At 40.0% G+C, this 22,196-nt stretch overlaps 2 protein-coding genes across 2 annotated transcripts in view; both read left to right on the top strand.

Moving 5' to 3' along the window:
• The first annotated feature begins 2,250 nt into the window (after nucleotides 1-2,250).
• On the top strand, nucleotides 2,251-3,358 carry LOC107717587 (gastrula zinc finger protein XlCGF7.1-like). Its single transcript, XM_016524396.1, has one exon. It carries the CDS (start codon nucleotides 2,349-2,351, stop codon nucleotides 3,099-3,101), a length of 753 nt encoding a protein of 250 aa, XP_016379882.1. The 5' UTR covers nucleotides 2,251-2,348; the 3' UTR covers nucleotides 3,102-3,358.
• Nucleotides 3,359-15,033: 11,675 nt separating this feature from the next.
• LOC107717582 (gastrula zinc finger protein XlCGF26.1-like) overlaps nucleotides 15,034-22,196 on the top strand; it is a 24,004-nt gene continuing 16,841 nt past the window's right edge. The window contains exons 1-2 of the mRNA XM_016524390.1: nucleotides 15,034-15,070; nucleotides 15,690-15,802. Coding sequence (XP_016379876.1) covers nucleotides 15,718-15,802 — 85 coding nt within the window. The 5' untranslated portion in view covers nucleotides 15,034-15,070; nucleotides 15,690-15,717. The remainder of the gene's footprint in view (nucleotides 15,071-15,689; nucleotides 15,803-22,196) is intronic.

The raw sequence follows: 22,196 nt of genomic DNA, 5'->3' as shown, positions 1-22,196 counted from the left end.
TGGAATTGGAAAATAAAGTTTTTAATGTTCGATCACTGGACAGCTCCAGCGAAGCATCTACCAGATTTGAGGGGAGACGAGACCTAGATTCAGAAAATGGTTGCCGTATCCAGTCATACAGTTCTGGTTGCATCTCTTTTGGGAAATACTTCTTGAATTGTTCCAAAATGGTGCGGAGAGGACCAGCGATGTGTTCTTTCAGGCTGCTGAGAGTCAGTCCACTCTCCTCCAGATGCTCCTCAAGCTCAGGAAACATCTCCACATTACCTTGTTCGACTCACTCAGACCATCTTTCCAGCGTTTTCATAAATGCATCAGCTTTGTCATTCATCGTCAGGATGTTTGTGTTTGGCCCTTGTAATGGCAGATTAAGCATGCTAAGCCTTTCAAATATACATGCCAAATAAGCACGTTTTGATAACCAAGCTAGATCTAACAGGCAGTGGGCGAATTCCAAATTAAAGACGTCCGAGTATCTTCCCTCGGACTTCGGTGTGAAACAGCAATGCTTCGTGCTGTGAGCCCATCTCGTTGCAAGGTTTGGCTAGTAGTCTGCTGTTTACTGGACAAGATTTTATGTGATTTACGATTTTGGTTGCACGTTTCAGAACACTGTTTAGTTCAGAGTCAAGTGTTTTGCTAGCAAGAGAGTCGCGGTGTATGATGCAGTGTGTAAACTTCACGTGAGGAGCCACTTCTAAAACCTTTGCCTCGAGTCCCTTGTTTTTACCTACCAGTGCGCCAGCACCATCAGTACATACACCACCACAATTATCCCATGAAAGTCCCATCTCTTTTATTTTGGTGTCCAGTTTGGTGAAAATGTCACTGCCTGTACAAGTCCCCTCGAGTGCTGAGCAGAAGAGCATATCCTCATGCAGTTTTCCGTCAAATGTTGTATCCGATGAACGCCAGCAACTGAGCAGAATTAGACACATCAGCAGATTCGTCGACCTGTAGTGCATATATTTTTCTCATTCATCCTATCAATCAGTTGACTCTTAGGGCCCTATCATACACCCGGTGCAATGGCGGCGCCAGGTGCGACACAAGTGTTTTTTGCTAGTTTCAGCCCGACGCAGTTATCATTTTCACGTCCTGCGCCACGTTGTTTAAATAGCAAATGCATTTGCGCCCATTTGTGCGTTCATGGGCGTGCTGGTCTGAAAACGAGGCGTGTTCAGGCGCATTGCTATTTTGAAGCAACTGGAATACACTGTGCCATTGACAAACTAAAACCTGGTCTAAAGTCAATGGCGCAGTTTTTTTTTTTTTGTTATTTAAAGAGCGCGTTAGTCATATGCACCTATAGGCAGGTCCACAACGCACGAACACTTATTACACACACAGGGACGCACAGCAGCACACAAACATGCCAAATATAAAAAATTAAAGGATTACAATGTAAAATGTTATTATTGTGTAGGCTACATAATAAAAATGCCTACATGTCATAATGGATAGTCACTGCATGTATCAGAATTAGGCTCGAGCAGCTCCGTTTTCTCTCTGGAGACACGTTCAGTCTTTGCGCTTGCAAATTCCGCCGTGTAAATAGCAAATCCGCCATGGCACGAGCGCAACTGGCTCTTAAAGGGAATGGGAGATGAGACTCTGATTGGTTTATTGTACGTTATAGACCATATAGACCAATATCTTTAAAAATAAGAAAATATTTACTTGTAATATTGAAAAATGTTTATTAAAATCACACAAAAAAATTCCACTTAATTTTTTAAACCCTCTTGCGACCCCTTCGAGAACCACTGGTTTACTCCATTGTTCTTGTTAAATCCCGGGGCGTGCAAATGTAAATCTGCCTGCTCCCATGAGATTTGTGTTGAGAACCGCAGGATCCCAGTCCCAAAGCAGTCCCCTATTGTTTTGTTTTGTTTTATGAGAGGCTTGATGACTGCCAGCTTAAAAAATTTGGGATGTATCCTAAAGAAAACAAACAGTTAACAATATTTACAAAAGGTTCTGCGATTACAGTTTACAGTAGCTTTGTGGAAATAGGATCTAGTATACACGTGGTTGTGTTTGATGCTTTACGTGTGTAAATGTTTGAATGTCTGTTGCTTTGTGCTATTAAACCGGGGTTAACTTGTATATGTTTCTTTCCGCTTTAGACCTGATGCCACTGAAAGAGGAGAGTCAAGATCTCAATGATATGGAAGAAAAGGATCAATATGAGAAACCTCATCAGTTCATGACTGGAGAAAAAGATTTTAGCGACTCAAGAGATTGAAAAGACGTCCTCACAAAACAAAGGAACTAGAAACATTAAACCTTTCACTTGCCATCAGTGTGGAAGAGGTTTCAGTCACAAACAAACCCTTAACAGGCACATGAAAATTCACACCGGAGTGAAGCCTTTCGCCTGCCAACAGTGTGAAAAGAGATTCTCTGACAGAACAAACCTTGACGGCCACATGAGTGTTCACACTGGAGAGAGACCTTTCACCTGCTCTCAGTGTGGAAAGAGTTTTACACAGAAAAAAATCCTAAATGCCCACATGAGTATTCACACTGGACGGTGCCTGTACACCTGCAAACTGTGTGGGAGGAGTTTCTCACAAAAAGGTCATCTTAAGGATCACATGAGAACTCACACTGGAGAAAAGCCATTCACATGCGATCAGTGTGGAAAGAGTTTTACACACAAAAAAAGCCTTAATGTCCACATGCAATATCATACTATCAGATTTAAAGAAAACCTTAACAATTACATTACGATTCACAAAAGAGAGGGGGCTTTTATATGTCATCAGTGTAGAAGGAGCTTCGAAGACAGCAAATGCCTTAAGAATCATGTAAAAACTCACGCTGGAGAGAAGCCTTTCATGTGCGATCACTGTGGAAAGACTTGCGCAAACAAAGCAAACCTTGAGAATCACGTAAGAGTTCACACTGGAGAGAAGCCATTCATCTGCCCTCAGTGTGGAAAGAGTTTCCCGTACAAAGGAAACCTGAAGATTCACATAAGAGCTCACACTGGAGAGAGGCCTTACAAGTGTCTTCAGTGTGAGAAGACTTTCATGTATCACTCAGGCCTGAAGCGTCATTTACAGACTTGTGCCTGTTTCACAACGCAAGCTTGAGCTTCACGTCAGCGGCTCCAAAGCTGCACATTTCTATACAAAGACAGCTATAAATTTGTTTTTCAAAGTTGATTTACAAAACTAAGCCATATGCATTCATTCTGAACGACATCAGTTCAATTGTGATCCATGTAACATTTTTTTTTCTTTTGCCATCACACTTAACAGATGCATATGAAAAGACATAAATGTGAGACCCTGTTTGTGGTCCTTGTGAAAACAGAAAATGTATACGTGTGTGTGAAATTAAGGCTCTGTTCACACTACATCTGATTGTCCACTTTCACGACCACTTCTTTTATACGTCTATACTTTAATTTTTGTTACAAATAAAAGGACATAAACTTATAATGAACTCTCATTATACTCTAATGAACTCCTTCGGATTCACAAAAGTTTCGTAAACATAAGATTTGATAGTTAAACATGTATGCTAATGAATTTGAGTCGTTCGTAAACAGAGCGTGCATGCACGCTCATTCAGAATCAGAAGAGCTTTATTACCAAGTATTTTTACACACACAAGGAATTTGACTTGACGACAGGAGCTTCCAGTGCAGAAGAAAGTACTGACATAGTGCATACATGATAGTGCAGACATACATAGGAATAACACAGTAGGGGTGGAATATAACACTAATGTAAGAAAAAAAACTAATTAAATAATGTACTATATACAGAAATAGAAGTATAGTTAAAAAATGTAATTGTTTAGATAAATGTGCAGATATGATATAACTGTGCAGATATGTTATTTATAAAGTGTGCAGTTTACAAGTGTACAAATATTGGATTCTGTGCATAAATACTGTATGTCAGTTGTGATGGATGATATTGATTTTGTAGCTGAACCAAACCAGACAGTTATGGATGAACACAGTTCTACTCTGCTATCATTGAGTCTGTCCTGTTTCAGCAGCTCCTGTGGCAGGTCTATTGTATTTGCAAAGCACAGAAGGCAAGGTTGTCAGAAGCATTGAGTGTTTCAACGCTGTGGTGCTGAAATTACCGCAAACTTTTTCTTTTTTTTTAGCACAGTAACCCAGTAATCGCGGCAACCGCATTCCTCTCCGAAAAGCAAGATACTAGATAAGAAAGAGGTCTAAAATTTATCAACACCATGTCCTGAATCATGGCCAACTTTATTGCTGTGTAACAGTGATCCAAAATAGTGCTGTCTCTGGTGGGACACGTAATGTGCTGCTTGTATTTTGGCAGTTCACGGGAGAGATTTGATTTGTTAAAATCTCCAAGAATGATTAAAATAGAGTCTGGGTACCTTTGCTCCATTTCAGTTATTTGTTCGGCCAGCTGTTGCATCGCGGCGCTCACGCACGCGTCCGGAGGCACGTACACATTCACGAGAATGAAAGAGGAAAACTCCCGCGGCGAGTAGAAAGGTTTACAGTTTATGATGAGTGCCTCTAAATTAGGACAGCATACCTTTTTCAGCGTTGTTACATCTGAACACCAACGTTCGTTGATGTAGAAACACAATCCACCTCCTCTGGTTTTCCCCGTTAACTCCGCGATGCGATCCGCTCTGAACAGCTGGTAGCCTGGCAGATGAAGCGCGTTGTCCGGAATGGCTTCACTCAGCCAGGTTTCAGTGAAGCACAATGCAGCGGAGTTTGAAAAGTCCTTGTTGATGCGGTTGAGGAGAAGAACTAGTTCATCCGTTTTGCTAAGAAGGGAACGGACATTCGCAAGATGAATGCTTGGGAGCGCAGTCCGAAAGCCGCGCGCGCGGAGCTTAACCAGGGCGCCGGCGCGTTTCCCTCTTCTGTGTCTGCACGTGCGTTTGAACAACACAGCTGTACCTCCGACTAGAATGTCCAGCAAAACGTATGAATAATCAAAAACCGGAAAAATATTGTCTGGGATGTGTTGCTTAATGTTAAGGAGTTCGTCTCTGGTAAAACTTATAGAAGAAGAATGACAAAACACAGAACAAACCAACAAAAGCATCACAAGAATTGCGGAGCTCAGCGTTGTGGCTGCCATTTGCGACGCCATGAGCATTTGTGGTTAAAAAGTGCATTAATAAATTTTTTTAAGAAAATGACCGATTGTTTCGTTAGATACAGTAAGACTCTTATTCCTCGGCTGAAATCGTGTAGAACCCTTTGAAGCTGCATTGAAACTGCACTTTTGACAATGAAATCGTTGGCCATCATTGAAGTGCACTATATGGAGAAAATTTCCTCAAAAACTTAATTTAATTTCTTAATTATCAGGACATTTTTATTCGGGAAGTGAACTTATACTTTAAGGTGTGAGCCACTGAATCGTTCTTGACTCTGGATCTGCCAGAAATAGGAGTGGTTTTCACTGAGTGCTGAAGTGCCATGCTGCATTTGAATATATGTACAGTCCATGTAACTCTTCACGGTAGGGCACTTGATCTTAACCAATCCAAACGGGGGCTGTGTGGATGGATCGTAAATCAAGCCATCTGGTGAGGCACCAAGCCAAGGGGCATCCGGGTGAATGATGAGGCCACAAGGTCTGTAGTTGACATTTTTCATCCTGGAGTACTCAACTGCAGCCTCAAACTCCATCTCTGCACCTCTTTTCATTTCGGCAGTCTGCTTTGTTCCTTTGAGGATTCTTTCAGCAAGAGACTCTGCAGAACTCACTCCCCTGACAAAACACACCTCTCTGAAACGTGAAGAGGTAATCCTAGGCCTGCGTAGCTGATGCCACTCCTGTTCTGCTGCTCGCGCTCTTGTGGCAGCCTCAATCTTATAGGACATGTCCAGTGTGATCATCAAGCTCTTCAGGTGGAAATGCTCCTCCTCAGTGCACGCATGCACGCATTCTGTAGGGTCAAGCCTGTACTCCCCAAGAGGCAGTGGTGGGTAAGATGGACGATGTTGATGCATGTTGACCGACTTTGTTGGCATTTTAGGCTGCTGGTAAGAGAGTGCACTCCCCTTCTGTGCCAAGCCAAACGCTGTCTCTACAAGGGTCTTCTCTTCACATATGCCCATAGTTGCTACTAAAGGTTTCTCTGTGATTGCAAAGTCTTTGAATGTGTCTTCAATCTGCACCAAATACATGTCAAGGGGGTCCCCAACCAAGCCCTTGTAGAGTGTACTTCTGTAAAAGACAGTAATAGTGAAAATGTTAAAGGCAGCAATGGTCACACACTGACAAGTAAATATGTTAGAGAAACAGTTTTACCGTTTTGTTTCGAGAAGTGTACAGCACTCATACTAATGAGTGCAGCATGTCCTATCCACCTTTTTCTTTAACACGGAAGTAAGCCTATGGGTGAGACTTCTGGTTCATTAGCCGCAACAGGGAAATAACGAGAATAACAACATGCAGAAAACGGTAAAACTGTCTGCACTACAAACCAGTGTGTTCATAATTAAGATAATACATTAAAATAATACAGTAAGACACACCAATTTGCAATATCAAGCAGCAAAATGAGCTGTTTTGTACAGCTAAAAATAGCTGGATGCAGATGAAACCAGAAGCCAGACCCATAAAATTTACAAATACTGTACTGCTTTTACTATTGTAACGAGGCGACAGGGACGAGAGATGTGCGGATCCATTTGCAAAGGGTGACGTGAAAGTCTGTGTAGTGAGAGAGTCATTAAAATGGAAGAGCGACCTCTGGTGATAATTGGACGGAAGTCCATGAACCGGATTCGTGACAACTATACTATAATCACATTTACTATACTGCCTATGATCCTGTAGATTGTATAACCATCCATGAACCATGCAGTATTTACAGTGACGGGAGCTAAAGGAAGTCACACACTACAAAATAATCCCAATTCTCCCCTTCCAACAATCCTAAGTGAGAGATATTGTGAGAGTCTTGGTCTGGTGATGGCCTTCTTGTTTATTGGCCCAGGTTTCACTCCCTGATGGGAAAAAACACAATAATATATAAAATATAAGAGACAAGAAAATGTAAAAAGAAATAACACAATGAGGGCAAACAAATTGCATTTAATAATACATTTACGTCCTTCTAAGGTTCCTGATCATTACAAGTAGAAATGTGGCATTGACAAAACATGCTTCCAATATTGTCTATATTTTAATATCACTAATGACATGAATTAGGGTCTGAATCCCGAAGAACAATCTGTACAAAAATATACGGAATGTATTTATTTATTTTTTTTTACAAATAATGACATTGACTTGAGTATCAGTCTAGTTAGGTTGCTGGGGCAAGTTTGCCAATGCCATTAATACCAAAAATACAAAATCAGGTATCTCAAAATTAACAAATTCTGTTAATGAATAACATGGAATAACAAACTCAGGACTTACAGAGTCAACTATACCCCAATGACCTCATCTTTTAACGTAGAGAAACAACAACAATGAACTTGGAACAACCCTTATGAAAATTAACCATAGTTTTACAATTAATAAAACAAAAAATGGTTATTGTAGTTAAACCATTGTAACAGCAAATTAACCGTAATTTTGTTACACTAACCATAGTTTAACCATGGTATTTATAGTAAAATAGTAGTTATACAAATGGTACTCAATCCGCCAAAAAACTATGGTTACTATAATAAATCCATGGTTAATTTTCGTAAGGTAACTCTGCATGCATTTACGTTACCTAGCCTCTCAGGACAACAAAGAGACTTGGTCATGATCACAGATTCGTCTATTCTTATTCCAACTCCGAACGGCTTAATAAAAACGGTCCCTGAACTGGAACAGAACACCCACACCATCTCTAACATTACTCTCCAGCTGTGTGGCTTCTCCTCGTAGACCTGTAGCATGCTGCCCTAATGCGGACATCACCAGTCAGCTTGTCTTTATTAGATACTGGTGCAAAAATCACAACGTGTTAATGTGAATATGTAAATCCATACATCCATAAAAAAAGACTAGGCAGATTATGTTAGCGTTAGCTAGCTAGCGACATTGCACAGCATTTCCGTTCCGCTAGCTTACATACCATCGTAGTCCATTATGTAAGAGGAAGCATATAGCTTGAATCCCTGGTCCATTCTGGTGGCCGGAGTTTTAGATGTTAACGAGCATATCCGATGGACATCGGTTATTCGCATCTTTGGTAGCGACTGAAGGCTTCGTGTATAAAACAGCGTCACAAGCATCACAATAAATACATACATATACAAGTCAACAGCAGATGAAACAAAGCTTTATTCAAACGTAATGTATTTACAGACGGTGAACCCCGCATCCTACAGCCATCTCAAGACAGCTGTGCCAATTCTGCTGCTGCGCTGTGCTTCACAATCTCGCTCTTCTCAATGGGGACATCGTTGAGCCAGAGGATGAGGAAGACCATGATGACGCCCCCCTGAACCCCACAACCTTGAGGCAAGAGTGGGAGAACATGTGCGGGACAATCTGACTGCCACTGTGTCTGCTCCAAACATTCGTGTGCCTGCACTCCATGAGCACGACTACCTGTAAAACATTTTACGATTCATGTTGTCAGCTTTCCATTTCTTGCCAAATTTTATTTCATGGTTACGATTACATGCTAATTTTTTGTTGTAGCTCTACTACCAGTGTGTCCTTGAGCAAGGCTCTTTTCTCCAAGGGATTGGGGGTCCTTGTAAAAAGAGCACTGTATGCCAACCGAGCGATGAAGAGGGGCGATCACATGAATGCATTTAATACTCCCAGCTAGAAAATACATGTAAGTGCAGTGTCACATGAGCGTAACTACCGCTGCGTTAAGACATGTGAATGTGTCACGTTGTACAGTATGTTGAGACGGAGGTGCCAGAATTGCATCTGTCAGAATGCACTGCAGCACGATACTATGATATTTCTTCAAAAGCAGATCGTGGAGACATTTTAATCGCACACCCCTACATACAGGTCACATGACAATGAAATGAAAATGGCGGATGCAGCATGTCCGTAATGTATTCTTACTGCACCTGTATTCTTACTCAACACATACCATAAAGAACGTACTGTTTTGACAATAATGCAGTAGGTACTTCATCTAATACAGTATGTAACGTCACAGTACGCGATTTCAGATGCAGTCAGTGTCCCCTTACAGTTTATGATATCAAACATGAATGTTACTAGGGGTGTAATGATCCCCTCATGTCACGATGCGATACATATCGCGATACTAAACTCACAATACGATATCATTGCGATACTCAAAGACAAATGGTAAAAGGTAAATAAAAAAACTGTACTGTTTATTAAAATGCTAAATTTAGTATTATGTCGGGGTCAAAATGAATAGGCTTCGGCTTAGTGCTGGTAATCCAATGATCAGGGGCCTGTACCATGATGGTAGATGAACAAATTCAGAGTTACAGGATTACTTTCGATTTGACAAAACCAAACCGCTCCAGTCCGGCTTTGTTGGTACCATGATGCTGATCATCAACTTTCTTTGTCAACTCAGGCTTTGATAGGGTGACCATATTTTAGTTTTCCAAAAAGAGGACATTTCGTGGGCGGGGTTTCGCCTAAAAGTATACATAGCAAGTTTTTTGGGGAAAAAACGAATAAAGGCGGCGTTTTCTCGTTTCTGCTTATTTCATTTCAAATTGGAAAACAAACTATCAAAACGTACACGGACCGTACCGTCATGTGTGCACACAACAGAAACTAGATGCTACCCCAGGCAGTCATGCAGTATGAGAAGAGCAGCAATCTGACGACAATGAAAATCGTGCAGTGTGAGCCCAGCGTTACAGGGTGAATTTCAATGAAGCTGTGCTTCATTTCAGTGTATGCAAGACACACCATTTTGCCATTTGTGCAATTAGGTGAGGATGGAAGGACAGCATGAAGGTAATTTTGCCACAAACATCTTTGAATGACAAGTTTACAGGGGAAACAAGTCAGCATTATAAGGCATTATAGTCAGTATGTCGTATATAGTATGTGATTTTAATAATATGTCCTACCAATTGCCAAAGTTTCCAGAATTCTGAGAGCCTTTGGTACATTTCTTGCAAAAAGTCCGGTCAGTGAAGACAGGAGCCAAAAATGTAATATAGCGGTGATGACAGGCCCAAGCCATGGTAGCACCGCCACCCCAGTGGCATCAGGAAAACAGTGTATAGTGGGCACATGCATTTAAACATCTGGAAGTCTGGTTGTTGGGGTTACAGCAATGAAAGGGTTACACTAAAATAGCAAGAGTGTGAAACAAACACACACACTGAGAGGGTAGGATATATAAAACTTTTAATGATCTGTAAGTTGTAGTAAATGATTTTAATGATCTATAAGCATTTGTTAAAACATTATATAAAATTATTTTGTCAGTACAGTAGATATGAACTCATTCTGTGCAATTATTTGTCATTCTAATGGATGGAAACCGACGCGAGAGAGATCAGACTTAAATTATTTCTTATCCCATGACTCCATCTAGTGGACAACCTTAGTATTACAGCCTTCATCTGTCAGCTGAAATGTCTGATCGTTTATAATATGCAGTTAGGCTCCAGAGCACAGTGTACAGCAGGCAAATGTATGTAACCTAATAGTAGGTTGGTTCTTTTCAAAGATACATTCATATATAAACACCCGCGCTGAATTTTAGTTTTGAAATGTGCAGTGCTCAGTTTATTCAACTTAGTATGATCCTTTTGGAAAATCTATTTCTGGCGGTCACACACACACACACAAACAACACTTAGCTGTCCGCAGATACGCCTGCCTATAAATCGGCCTAATTTGCAGCACAATCGGCCGATGCCGATTAATTTAAAAATCCCCCAAATCGGCCCGATTAATCGGCCGGCCTCTAAATAATACATCTAGAAAGAAGAAGTATATAGCACTCCATTAACTATACATCACTCCATTTGTCCTACTGACGACAGACTCGAGTGTGACTGTGTCAGAAAGTGAACGCGCATCTGTATACTGTATCCAGTGTAGACAAGCAGTGGTGTAATGAAACGAAGTAATAATACTTCGTTACAGTACTTAAGTGTTTTTTGGGAGTATCTGTACTTTACTTGAGTTTTTATATTTCAGCCAATTTATACTTTTACTCCGATACATTTCCCCGAAGCATATTCGTTACTTACTACAAAATAGTCAGAAGAACACGGACTGCAGGAAGCAGGAAAGCAGGTTTGACGAATCAGTGGTCTGGCGTCTGCAAGTTACTAATTAAAATGTATACTTTTACTCCGATACATTTCCCCGAAGCATATTCGTTACTTACTACAAAATCGTCAGAAGAACACGGACTGCATTTTTGACGAATCCGTGGTCTGGCGTTTGCAAGTTAGACTCCTAAAAACACCTTTGCTCACGTGCAAACAAGTGCGCGCACAACCATGGATGATTCATTTTCCACTCAAGTCGAGGCTGGGGTGTGCAATATACAGTATATCTTCTGCGATAATATGGTAAGTGTTGCTGCGATCTGATATTATCAAGTAAACTATCACCAGATCACACACAGAGTGCACGCACGTTGATTTATTAGTCTATTAAAACTCAAAATTCAAGGCATTCTAAATTGTAGACGGCAAAAATGCTTCTGTATGCTTTTTATATGTATACAATTTAATATAGTTAACTTAATCTATATCACACAAAGAGTTCCGTTTTTCTGCAGATATCAGCATGATAACACATTTAATAATCATTTTATACAAGTTCAGTAAAGCAATAAGTGACTTACATTTTAGAGGTAATATTGCTTGTTTCTGCTCAATTTTGCAAACGAAAATAGTTCCAAACAAAGATCACAGCCCTGTTTTGTGTCTCTGAGCAAAGGACGCTGTGTTTACTTATTGAATGAATCAGCTTTTTGAACGAATCGGTTGAGTGCTTCTTATTCTTACCCAAAAATACAAAATGGAAGAAAGAGTTAAAACTGAACACAATCTTGCTACTCAAGCTGTGTATGAACATTTATTTATTTGCTTCTTTTACATTTTGCATTTACTTGTACTTTTACTTTCAATACTTGAGTATGAAAAGTATTTTCTTAAATTTTAAACGTACTTAAGTACAATAAATATCACATACTTTAAGACTTTTACTCAAGTAATATTCTAAACAGTGACTTCAACTTCTACCAAAGTCATTTTCTGGTACGATATCTGTACTTTTACTTGAGTATGGCTTTCAGGTACTTTAAACACCAGTGTAGACAAGATAGCGACAGTGATTGTCATTTCTATTAGCTTTTGACACGACGCGACACTCACATTCAGCGTGATCAAGAGTCAGCCATTAGCGGCTGAACGTCGGTGGGCGGAGCCTATGGTGAGAAGAAGACTATTCGTTGATGTGTTGCTCTGGAGGCGGTGTTTATGCAAATGTTTGTGCCAAGGTGACGTCACCTTGCACCTCGGATCCAAAATGAGCCGTTTTTGGAGCTTGATTAAATAAATGCTTTGTTTATAATGAGGAGGACGTTTTAAGCTATGAAACTTGCAGGATGTTTTAATGGTACAAAGACCTCTTATATGAAAAAAAGATCAAGGCTAATTTAATTTCTCGTGCATTTTTTTTTTTTTTTCATATTCGCTGGTTCAGGCACAAAGGTTGTGTCTGCTGTCACAAAAACAAACAAACGTTCATCTGCTTTGTGAGCATAAAAAGTGATGCACAATCTTTGTTCATCTGTTGTTTTCATAAATAAACTAATTAATAAACTTACAGGATGATCATATAGGCTAGATTAAGATTAAAAATTTAAATGTGACTGACTGATGATGACAGACAGCTACATGGAGAAAGAGAAAACCCAAGGCATGACAAATTATTATAGAGCCTTTGTCTTTTTCAGTTTATATATCTGTGATGTGTTTTTTTCTCCAGTAGAACAGATGTTTTTGCTGCTGCACAGAATCAGTTGATTAAACGATGTTGAATCAGTGCAAAATAATCGAATGTAAGTTTTAAAGGGGTCATATGATGCTTTTTTAAAGATCATTATTTTGTGTATTTGGTGTAACAGAATATGTTGACATGCTTTAATGTTAAAAAAACACATTATTTTTCAAATACTGTACGTTTGTTTATTAAGCGTGCAGAACAACCACCCAATAAAGCATTACAATAATCTAACCTTGAGGTCATAAACGCAAATTGTATTGAATTTGTTTATTGCATTGTCTTATAAATTTCTTTGTTCTGCTAAACACAGAGGAAGATATTTGGAAGAATGTCAGTAAAAAAAAAAAAAAAGATCTTGAACACCATTTACTACCATAGTCGGGAAACAGATCTGTTTAATTACTGACATTCTTACAAATATCTTTCTTTGTGAACAAACTGAGGGTGAGTAAATGGTAAGTAAATGAAGACTTCATTTTCATTTTGGTGTGATCTGTCCCTTTAATCAAAAACACATGATTCAGGTAGTTAGCTCATAAGAGGCTATAAATCAAGAAATGGGTGTGTCAGACAGGGAAAACATACAACATGTGCAGTGCTGGGGGGCTCCAGCAACGTGGTTGAGAACCACTGAGCTAATCCACAGAGAGCAGTATAAACAGGGCTGACAAGGGTAAAAATTAACAGTTATAACTGGGTTTAAATCGTGTTATTGGTTCGCACTCTGCAGCAGACCGTGCAAATAATTATACAACACATTCACCTTACTAACATGATCCATTGTTAGCATAACTGTGCTCGTAATTTTATATATCTAGCATTGTATATATTAGAAAATTATATAATTTCTATTTAATTAGCAATTACCTACTGTTCTTCTGTCTATCTTTGTCGACTCTGGGCTATTTGTAGTTATTGTATTAGCTAACAACATGCTATAGCTACTCACCCGGAGGAGGGCGGCTGTTGTAATCGTGCTCCTGCACCGGCAACACCGCATCAACACTCTCCATTTCAACATTTGCTTCCTCCTGCTCACCACAGACACCTCTTTTTGCCGTCCGTGTCTGGCGTGATTTAACGTCTCCCCAGTTGTTCCACGAAAACCTGGAAGGCACAGCCTGCGGTGTAAGAGATTTACACGCGGACTTCATCCTCCATGAAGTGCATAGCACACACAAAAGTGCTGCCCTTCCTCAATGTAAATGCCGCCCCCTCATCTCTTCGTATAGCCCAAATCCAACGCTTTTTCATATTTTCCTCATTGGGAAAGCTATGAAACGATAAGTACGGTTGTTTCTTCTTTGAGTTGAAACACAAAGGTACGCTACAAGATTGACTACTTTTAGTCTCCGCCATTGTTCTGGAAGCGCTTTTACCGGAAAAGAGTTTTCCCTACTTCCGGCTTGCTGACGTCACGTTGTGAAATAGGCCTATTAGTTTTACCATCAGTTCAAGCCCGAAAGGGCAACAGAGTCTCGTGACAGACACAGTGATGAAGCTGGTATGTGTTTGCTGTACACAAGCCACGGTTAAGACAGCTGACTCCACTGTGATGTGTAGGGTGACCATACGTGCCATGTTCCCAGGACAATCAGCTTGTAACACTCCAAAGAGAAAGGAAAACTTGAAATCGCATCATATGACCCCTTTAAAAATATTTCAGCAGTGTAATTCACACAGTTCACCACAGGAGGCCATTCAAATATAATTTTAAATGCATATTGAAATATAAGAATAAATATCAACTTGACAGAATGTTGATGGAAGGCAATCTTTAAGTTTCATATTCTGCACACAATAAATAATAACATTTAAACATATGCTACTTAATGATTGTTGCATGTTTTTGTATGTGTCTGTTGCCCTAATAAAGGTTACATTTGGTTGACAAACATTTTATATTTAGTAATAAACTAAATGGTTTCTGCACTTATGACTGTTTTGCCTTTCAGACAGAATCTCACACAGGCTAATAACTTTAACTGATTTATTTTATTTTCAGAACATCACTGGACAATATATTTGAATAAATACTTTTTTTTCGTTTTCTGTACATGTTCTGTGCGCTATATGTAGGACTTTTATTTTGTTCTGATGGTGCGACGTCATAAGGCCGCACCGCGCTGTGATTCGACTGAAGAAAGGTTTGTGTTTTTAGCCATTTAAAGCAAAGTGTTTAAATCGATGCAACCCGTTGGAGCACATTAAATGTAATACTGCTATGCTTCGTCTAACATTTATGAGTGCTAATTTGTGATTTAAACGCATCCACACATCTGTAACAGAAAAGTGCGCCTCACTTTGCTTCCTTTATCGTGTATCAGTTTACCATAAACAGGAATTGATCAGCAAGTGATGGAGAAACGGAGCTTTTAGAAACTGCGTCAATTGAATCAATTGCTTCGCGAACCGATTCAGTGATTCGGATCTCTTGAGTCACCGCGCGCTGACGGTCCGCACAATGTAAACACAACCAAAACATAAACGTGATAACTCTTACAAACCTGTATTTAACTAGTGCACTAACAAAAATCTGATATAATACATGCTATCCACAAATACCAACTATATAAATCATAAATACCTAAATATGAACTTTATAGATCATTTGTGATAGTTTATTATTGTGCTAGTTTTATATATATATAATTATTATGCCATTAACTCCTACTTTGACTGACTCCCTTATCAGTGCGCTGACTACTGAACTAGGGAGCTGATTGAGATCGTTTACTTGAATCTTTCTTTTTTGTCCAAACACAGAAAAACTGGTGCAGTAACTGTTATAAAGATGGCGTTCATTAAGGAGGAGTTTGAAGACGTGAAGATTGAAGAAGTGTTCAGTCTGAAACAAGAAGATGCTGAGGAACAAACAGGTTGGTTTTCTTCTCAAAGATGAACTCAGTCATGTGATCCTTAATAAAATGTCCAGCTCTACAGCAATGAGTGACATGTCACACATTAGAAGTAGAAGTAGCCTAAACAAAACGATTATTTAGTTTAACGTTGAACAAAATTGTACTTCTGAATTGAAAACAATGGAAAACGCCTTTATTCCTTGAAATACAAACTTTTAGAGGGTATAAGATAGAAAAACGTGTTTTCCTTTTGAGAAACCAATTAAACGAATGCTGTTATTAGCACCTTTTAGCTAACAATATTCAGTATTCAAAATTCTTCCCAAAAACAGATATTCTGCAAAACTGAATATAGTTGAGAAGACTCCGTTTTTCTAATATTTTAGACAAATTACAAATTAGTTTGTAATTAACCAGCTCTCTTGAGCTAAACTTTTAAACTTAAAGGGATAGTTCACCCAAAAATGCAAAATGACCCCATGATTTACTCACCCTCAAGCTATCCCAGATGTATATGACTTTCGTCTTTCAGACGAATACAATCAGAGTTAAGAAACATTCTGGCTCTTCCAGGCTTTATAATGGCAGTGAATGGCTGTTGAGATGCAATAGTCCAATAGAAGTCCAATAAAGTGCATCCATCCATCATAAAAAGTACTCCATACGGCTCCGGGGTTAATAAAGGCCTTCTGAAGCAAATCGATGCATTGTGTAAGAAAAATATGGTACAAGTTAAGCCCTTGTACGGGAAATGCACCCCAGAATCACAGACATAAAACATTTAACTCGATTAAACAGACCACTCGGCTAACATGACGTGACGACGTAACTGGACCGGACCATATTCGTCGCAGCGACGTACCAAATAACGTTCCAGCAACGTAAAACTGTGATTTCCATATTCGTCGTGGCGACGTTATTTGGTACGTCGCTGGAACATGGTGAGAACGTCCTTTAGTCCGGGTCCTGGGTCCTGTGCTCCAACCATTACCTTGAAATACATAAACTAATAAAGAAACCTTATAAAATCTAATGGTAATCTAATTATAGGGGGTTTATCGTAAATGCACTCATTACACACATGCAATGCAAACCAATACAAAAACATTAAATTCTAATAGAAAATAGACAAAAACACACCGCATTCATACATGAATCGATATTTATTCAGTGCCACTTTCTACAAATACTAAGCCAAAACATTTTGAACATTACACCCGTTCTTTAACCATGCAAAGTGTTACCAAGTCAAAACGGACCACATCAATTCATAGATTACGCAATATAATCAATTGAAAAAGTTAAGGAGGGGTATAAGTTAAATAATGACGTTATCAGTGAAAATTATCAGTACTCTTATTGATACAACTCCCCATAATTTGGTGCAAAAAAAGACATGATAAAAAGATATGAAACAATTTGGTAGATACTTCATTATAACTTTTTTGCAGAAATAGTTAAATTGTTTTCCGAGTGTCCTATATGAGGCACCTGCTACAAATGTCTGTGCTTTAATACTGCTTCACTATCAGAAGATAAACCTAAGCCATATTACAATTACCAAAGAACCATAGTTCTTGAGCTTCCCAGAAGATAAAAGGAATAAAGAAAACAACAACATTCATCAAGAGTGAAGATACGTAATATGAACAATATAGAGATTTCCAGCATCTCTCCTGTATTATTTGGCTAAACAGTTTTTGTTTAGGAAAATGAGCGTGATGAACCTGTGATCTCTGATTACTGGCTGTGGAGAAGACTCTTTCAGACGGTGCGGAGGAGGCAGAGAAGAGGAAGAGTGTCGTTCTTGATGCAGTGTTTTGCTGTAGAACGAGGCTCCTCCTCAGCACTTGAGCTTCTTCATCAAAGAGTTCCTCCAGTGCAGAGTCAGAGACTCCAGATTCCTTGCAAACTGGAAACTTTTAACTCTTTCCCCGCCAGCATTTTTGAAAAAAGTTGCCAGCCACCGCCAGCAATTTTGATGATTTTCACTAAAATTTGATGGCCTCCGGTATATTTTGCTGTATGAATATTTGAATATGCAATACACCAAATAAAGACCAGAGCCTCTACTTTTAAACAAAAAAAATCAGTTTTATTCTAGCTAAAAGCATTCTTTTTTTTATCAACACTTGAATATAGGTAGGTTTCATAAAAAAATGCATAATTTTGAGCAAAAAGTTGAGAAAATCTGGAACATCTGGATAATATTCAGTACGATTATCAAAGCATAAATCCAGTAAATCGCTTCCATCAACACCTCCAAAGCTTGCACAGACATATTCCTGGATCAACGTTTTACTAATTTTAACAGTTTTCATTTATATGCTGTCTATTGCTGATGATCGCATTATTTTTCATATGCATCTGTTTACATAAGAGATCGCCAGTTTCTCCATCCTGTTCACGTGTGTTTTTTCCTGTACACGTGTGTTTTTGTCCTCGTTCAGAAGATGTGTAATAGCGCCCCCGAGTGTATAACAGTGAAAACACGAAAAGCCGTAAAAACTCGTCTTTGCGTTTTCTTCTAAAAGACGAGATGACTCGTCAATGGCGGGGAAAGAGTTAATAAAATTTACCATATTATTGTAGTCAGGTTTATTGTTTTTATTAGTCAAAATCTGGAATCTTTGTTTTTTGAAAGAAGTCTCTTCTACTCACCAAGGCTATATTTATTTGATCAAAATTACAGTACAAAACCGTAATATTGTAAAATATTTTTTTAGTTTAAAATAAGTTTTCATACTATTTTTTTCGAATACACTTTAAAATGTATTCCATTCCTGTGAGGCAAAGCTGAATTTTTCAGTAGCCTTTACGCCAGTCTTCAGTGTCACATGATCTTTCTCATATGCTCGAGAAACATTTCTGATTATTATCAATCAGTGCATTTACATGCACCTAATCACATTATTACCGCTCTGGCCAAAGTGTGCATGCGCTCATGACTAACATGAATGACGTGACACGCACCTGCAGGGGTGCATTTCCCAAAAGCATCGTTATGGGCTTGCGGCAACCACATGTGACGACCCCGGGCTGGACTCCACAGTGAAAGCCAATCCGGCGATCCACAGCAAAGTTGAAGTATTTCCTCAGCGACCAGCACGGATCAGCTCCAGGCATGACGAAGCAGATATCGTCCTCTTTTGGAAGACCAAACAAAGTAGTTTCGCTTTCACAACAAAGCACACAGCGTCTTCACGACATCGCGGCGGCAGCGGCAGCAACAATACTACAGCGAGAATAAAAGTTACGCCTTCTTTCTTTGCGTGAACATTTGGGTGGCGTTATGCAAATCTTCCCACATCGTGACGTAGATATGTGGGGGCATGTTAGAACGAGCCGTTTTAGGTAGACGTGGCTGACTCTTAACTTTTATAAAGAATATCTCTTTGGATTTGAGACTTTAGTCTTTGCAACTTTACAGATCTTCTTTATGCACCAAGAGCTTGTAACACTCTAAAGAGAAAGGAAAAATTGAAATCGCATCATATGACCCCTTTAAAGAACACAAGAGTCTTAGCATTTACTGTTTAGTTGTATCCAATACACTTTTGTAAGTTTTAAATATCCTGTGCATAGCGGTTCGTCTTTTATATCGTGAGATTAAATGTATTAAACAACAAGAGAAACTGAGTGCCCATAAAGCTACAATAAACTTTATAACCTGCAAACTGATGAAAACATGATGCTATTAATTTACTGCCTCAGATGCGGCCGTTCTAATGATGGACAAAACACAGATCTCTGTCACTCGCTCGTCAAAAACCTTATTAAACGGTTAGTTCACCCCAAAATGAAAATTCTGTCATTAATTACTCCTCATGTCGTTCCAAACCTGTAAGACCTTCGTTCATCTTCGGAAGACAAACTAAGATATTTTTGATGAAATCCGAGAGCTCTCTGTTCCTCCCATAGACAGCAACACAACTGTAATGTTCCCAGGGAAACGTACGTAGTAAGGACATCGGTAAAACAGTCCATGTGACATCAGTGGCGCAACTTCAATTTTGCGAAGCTACGAGAATACTTTTTGCTCCAAGGTGGAGCCACCTTGGATATAAGGTGGCTCCACCTTATATCCAAGGTGGAGCCAGAGGGATGGAGGAGCCTGACAGATCCGGAGGGACGAGGTGTAGCCGGAGGAGTGGAGTCACGAGGCGGCGGATTGTCGACGACAGACCAAGGCGGAACCGGAGGGACGAGGGAGACAGTGGACTGACAGGACATGGTGGAGAGGAAGGGAGGGAGCTAGGAGCCATGGTGGAGCCGCTGGGTCGATGGGCCGAGGCGGAGTCCGGGACCCAGAGGCTGGAGGCAGTGACAAGTTATCCTCCAGCTATGACGCCGATGGAGACTGGCAGAACTGCAGTGATCCCACCACACAGATGGTGGGCTGAGGGTGAGCAAAGGGGCTTGACAGGAGGCAGCGGTGGAGGAGGCAGGAGCGAAGCGCCGGCTCCACAGCGATCTTCAGCTCCGTAGCTCCATTTGGCAATGGCTCGTCAGTCGTGGCAGGCTTTGGCTCTCTGTCAGCGATGGGCTCGAGCTTTGGATCCGTGCAGCGGGGTGATGGTGGGCTGGGCTCTGGGTCTGGCTGTGTTCTGGATCAGGTGTAGACGCTCTCCAGACACCGGATGATTGCCTCCCTCCGGCACAGTCCAGTGGTGTCTGGGAGGTCGACAGGGCAATGGTAATTAGCCCCGATCCAGAACAGGGAGTTCAGCGTAGCGTCGTCGAATGCCGTAAGACCGGCGAGCTGGTTGAACTCCACAACATACTCCAAGAAGGGAAGGTCTTTGCAGGTTAATGAGGTGAAAAGTGTGGCGATGTCCATGAAAAAAAAAACGAACGAAACACTTTCAAAACGAAAAACAAAGCGAGGGGGAAGGGCGCCGCTTACTTTTTTTGTTGGTCCGGTATTCTGCTAGGAAGATGCAGGCACAACGAAGATAATATAAACAAATCCTTTTAATTGTAATCCACAAGATGAAGAGGGTCTAACACACAGGGTAACATTCAACAATACCAGACGAAGACAGACTGAACAGACTACAACTTAAGTAGGGTAGCTAACGAGGGACAGACAGGTGAGGATGATCAACTAATAAGGACACAGGTAAGCTAACGTAATTAACCAAACAGGGCATTTATTTATTAAATTAAATTAGAAAACCTACAAAAATACAAAACACTACTCATCTTTGGTGACATCTAACGTTATATCAGTAAAGACGATGAATAAAAGTAGATTTATAACCTTTTCCTCCGTGTCTGTCCGCTGGAAGTTGACCGTTACAGAACAAATGATTGGCACGCACACTTACGCAGTACTCAGAAAGTGACGTGCGATGGTTTGAATGTTAATTTGTCCAGTGCCCTCTTTCAGTAAATTCTCAGTCATTCACAAACATGTCATTCACAATGATCACCATTTGCTAAGCAAACTATTTGGTTTTTGTTTTGTCCTTTTGATGACATATTTTATATATCTACAAATATAATAATTCATGCCATCATTTAAAATGCTTTATGAATTCAGTATATTTCCCAAATAGGCTATGGCATACATCTTAACAAAGACAATACATGTAGTGCAATAATATGAAAAGTTATCTTGGAGACCAGCTGACCACGTCGCTACAACGTTCTCCACGGGGCTAACTAGCGACGTCTTTTGAGGATGTTCCCACAACGTTTCTGGTACGTTAGCCAATTTTCTAAAAAATGGACCGTTAACATTAAGTAATGTCACGCTGACCAAATGACGACCAACTGGCGACGTCCACACAACGTACTGTGTTTGCTAGGTGTAAGATAATTGTGTTAGTGTCAAGCTAAAGTATAGCACTACAAATAACTTTTTAACTACAAGTAAAATTCATTTTCATTTTTTCCCCAGTAACAACTGAGAAATGTGTCTAAATGTCAGACCTGCCTTGTTTTGCTTTTATATAAGAAAAACCTGCTTTAATCTTCTTCTCAACTTCATTAATTTGTTTACTCCATCCTTCTTGTTAAATCTTGTGTGTCGAGATTTGTGTCGAGACCCGCAGGATCCCAGTCCCAAAGCAGTTCCCTTAAGGCGCTTTTCCACTGCATGGTACGGTACGGCTCGGTACGGTTCACTTTTGGGGGGTTTTCCACTGGGTACAGTACCTGGTACCTAGTACTTTTTTTAGTACCACCTCGGTTGAGGTTCCAAGTGAACCGTACCGTTACCAAAACGTGACGTGTAAACTCTGCTGATCACGGATTGGCCGGAGAGAATCGTCACTACCTGCGTCACTGAACTTGCGACACAAACACAACAGAACCGCTAGATTTAAATCAGCACAGCCAGCAAAGGATCGAACGCAACCGTTTTGAACGAGCGCACCTTTTTTTAAACAACCAAAAAGTGGCTGTT

Source organism: Sinocyclocheilus rhinocerous, unplaced genomic scaffold (genome assembly GCF_001515625.1).
Source record: "Sinocyclocheilus rhinocerous isolate Xijiao unplaced genomic scaffold, SAMN03320098_v1.1 scaffold3410, whole genome shotgun sequence".
Taxonomy (NCBI): domain Eukaryota; kingdom Metazoa; phylum Chordata; class Actinopteri; order Cypriniformes; family Cyprinidae; genus Sinocyclocheilus; species Sinocyclocheilus rhinocerous.
Note: the sequence above shows the minus strand (reverse complement) of the source record. Positions and strands in the feature narration are given on the sequence as shown.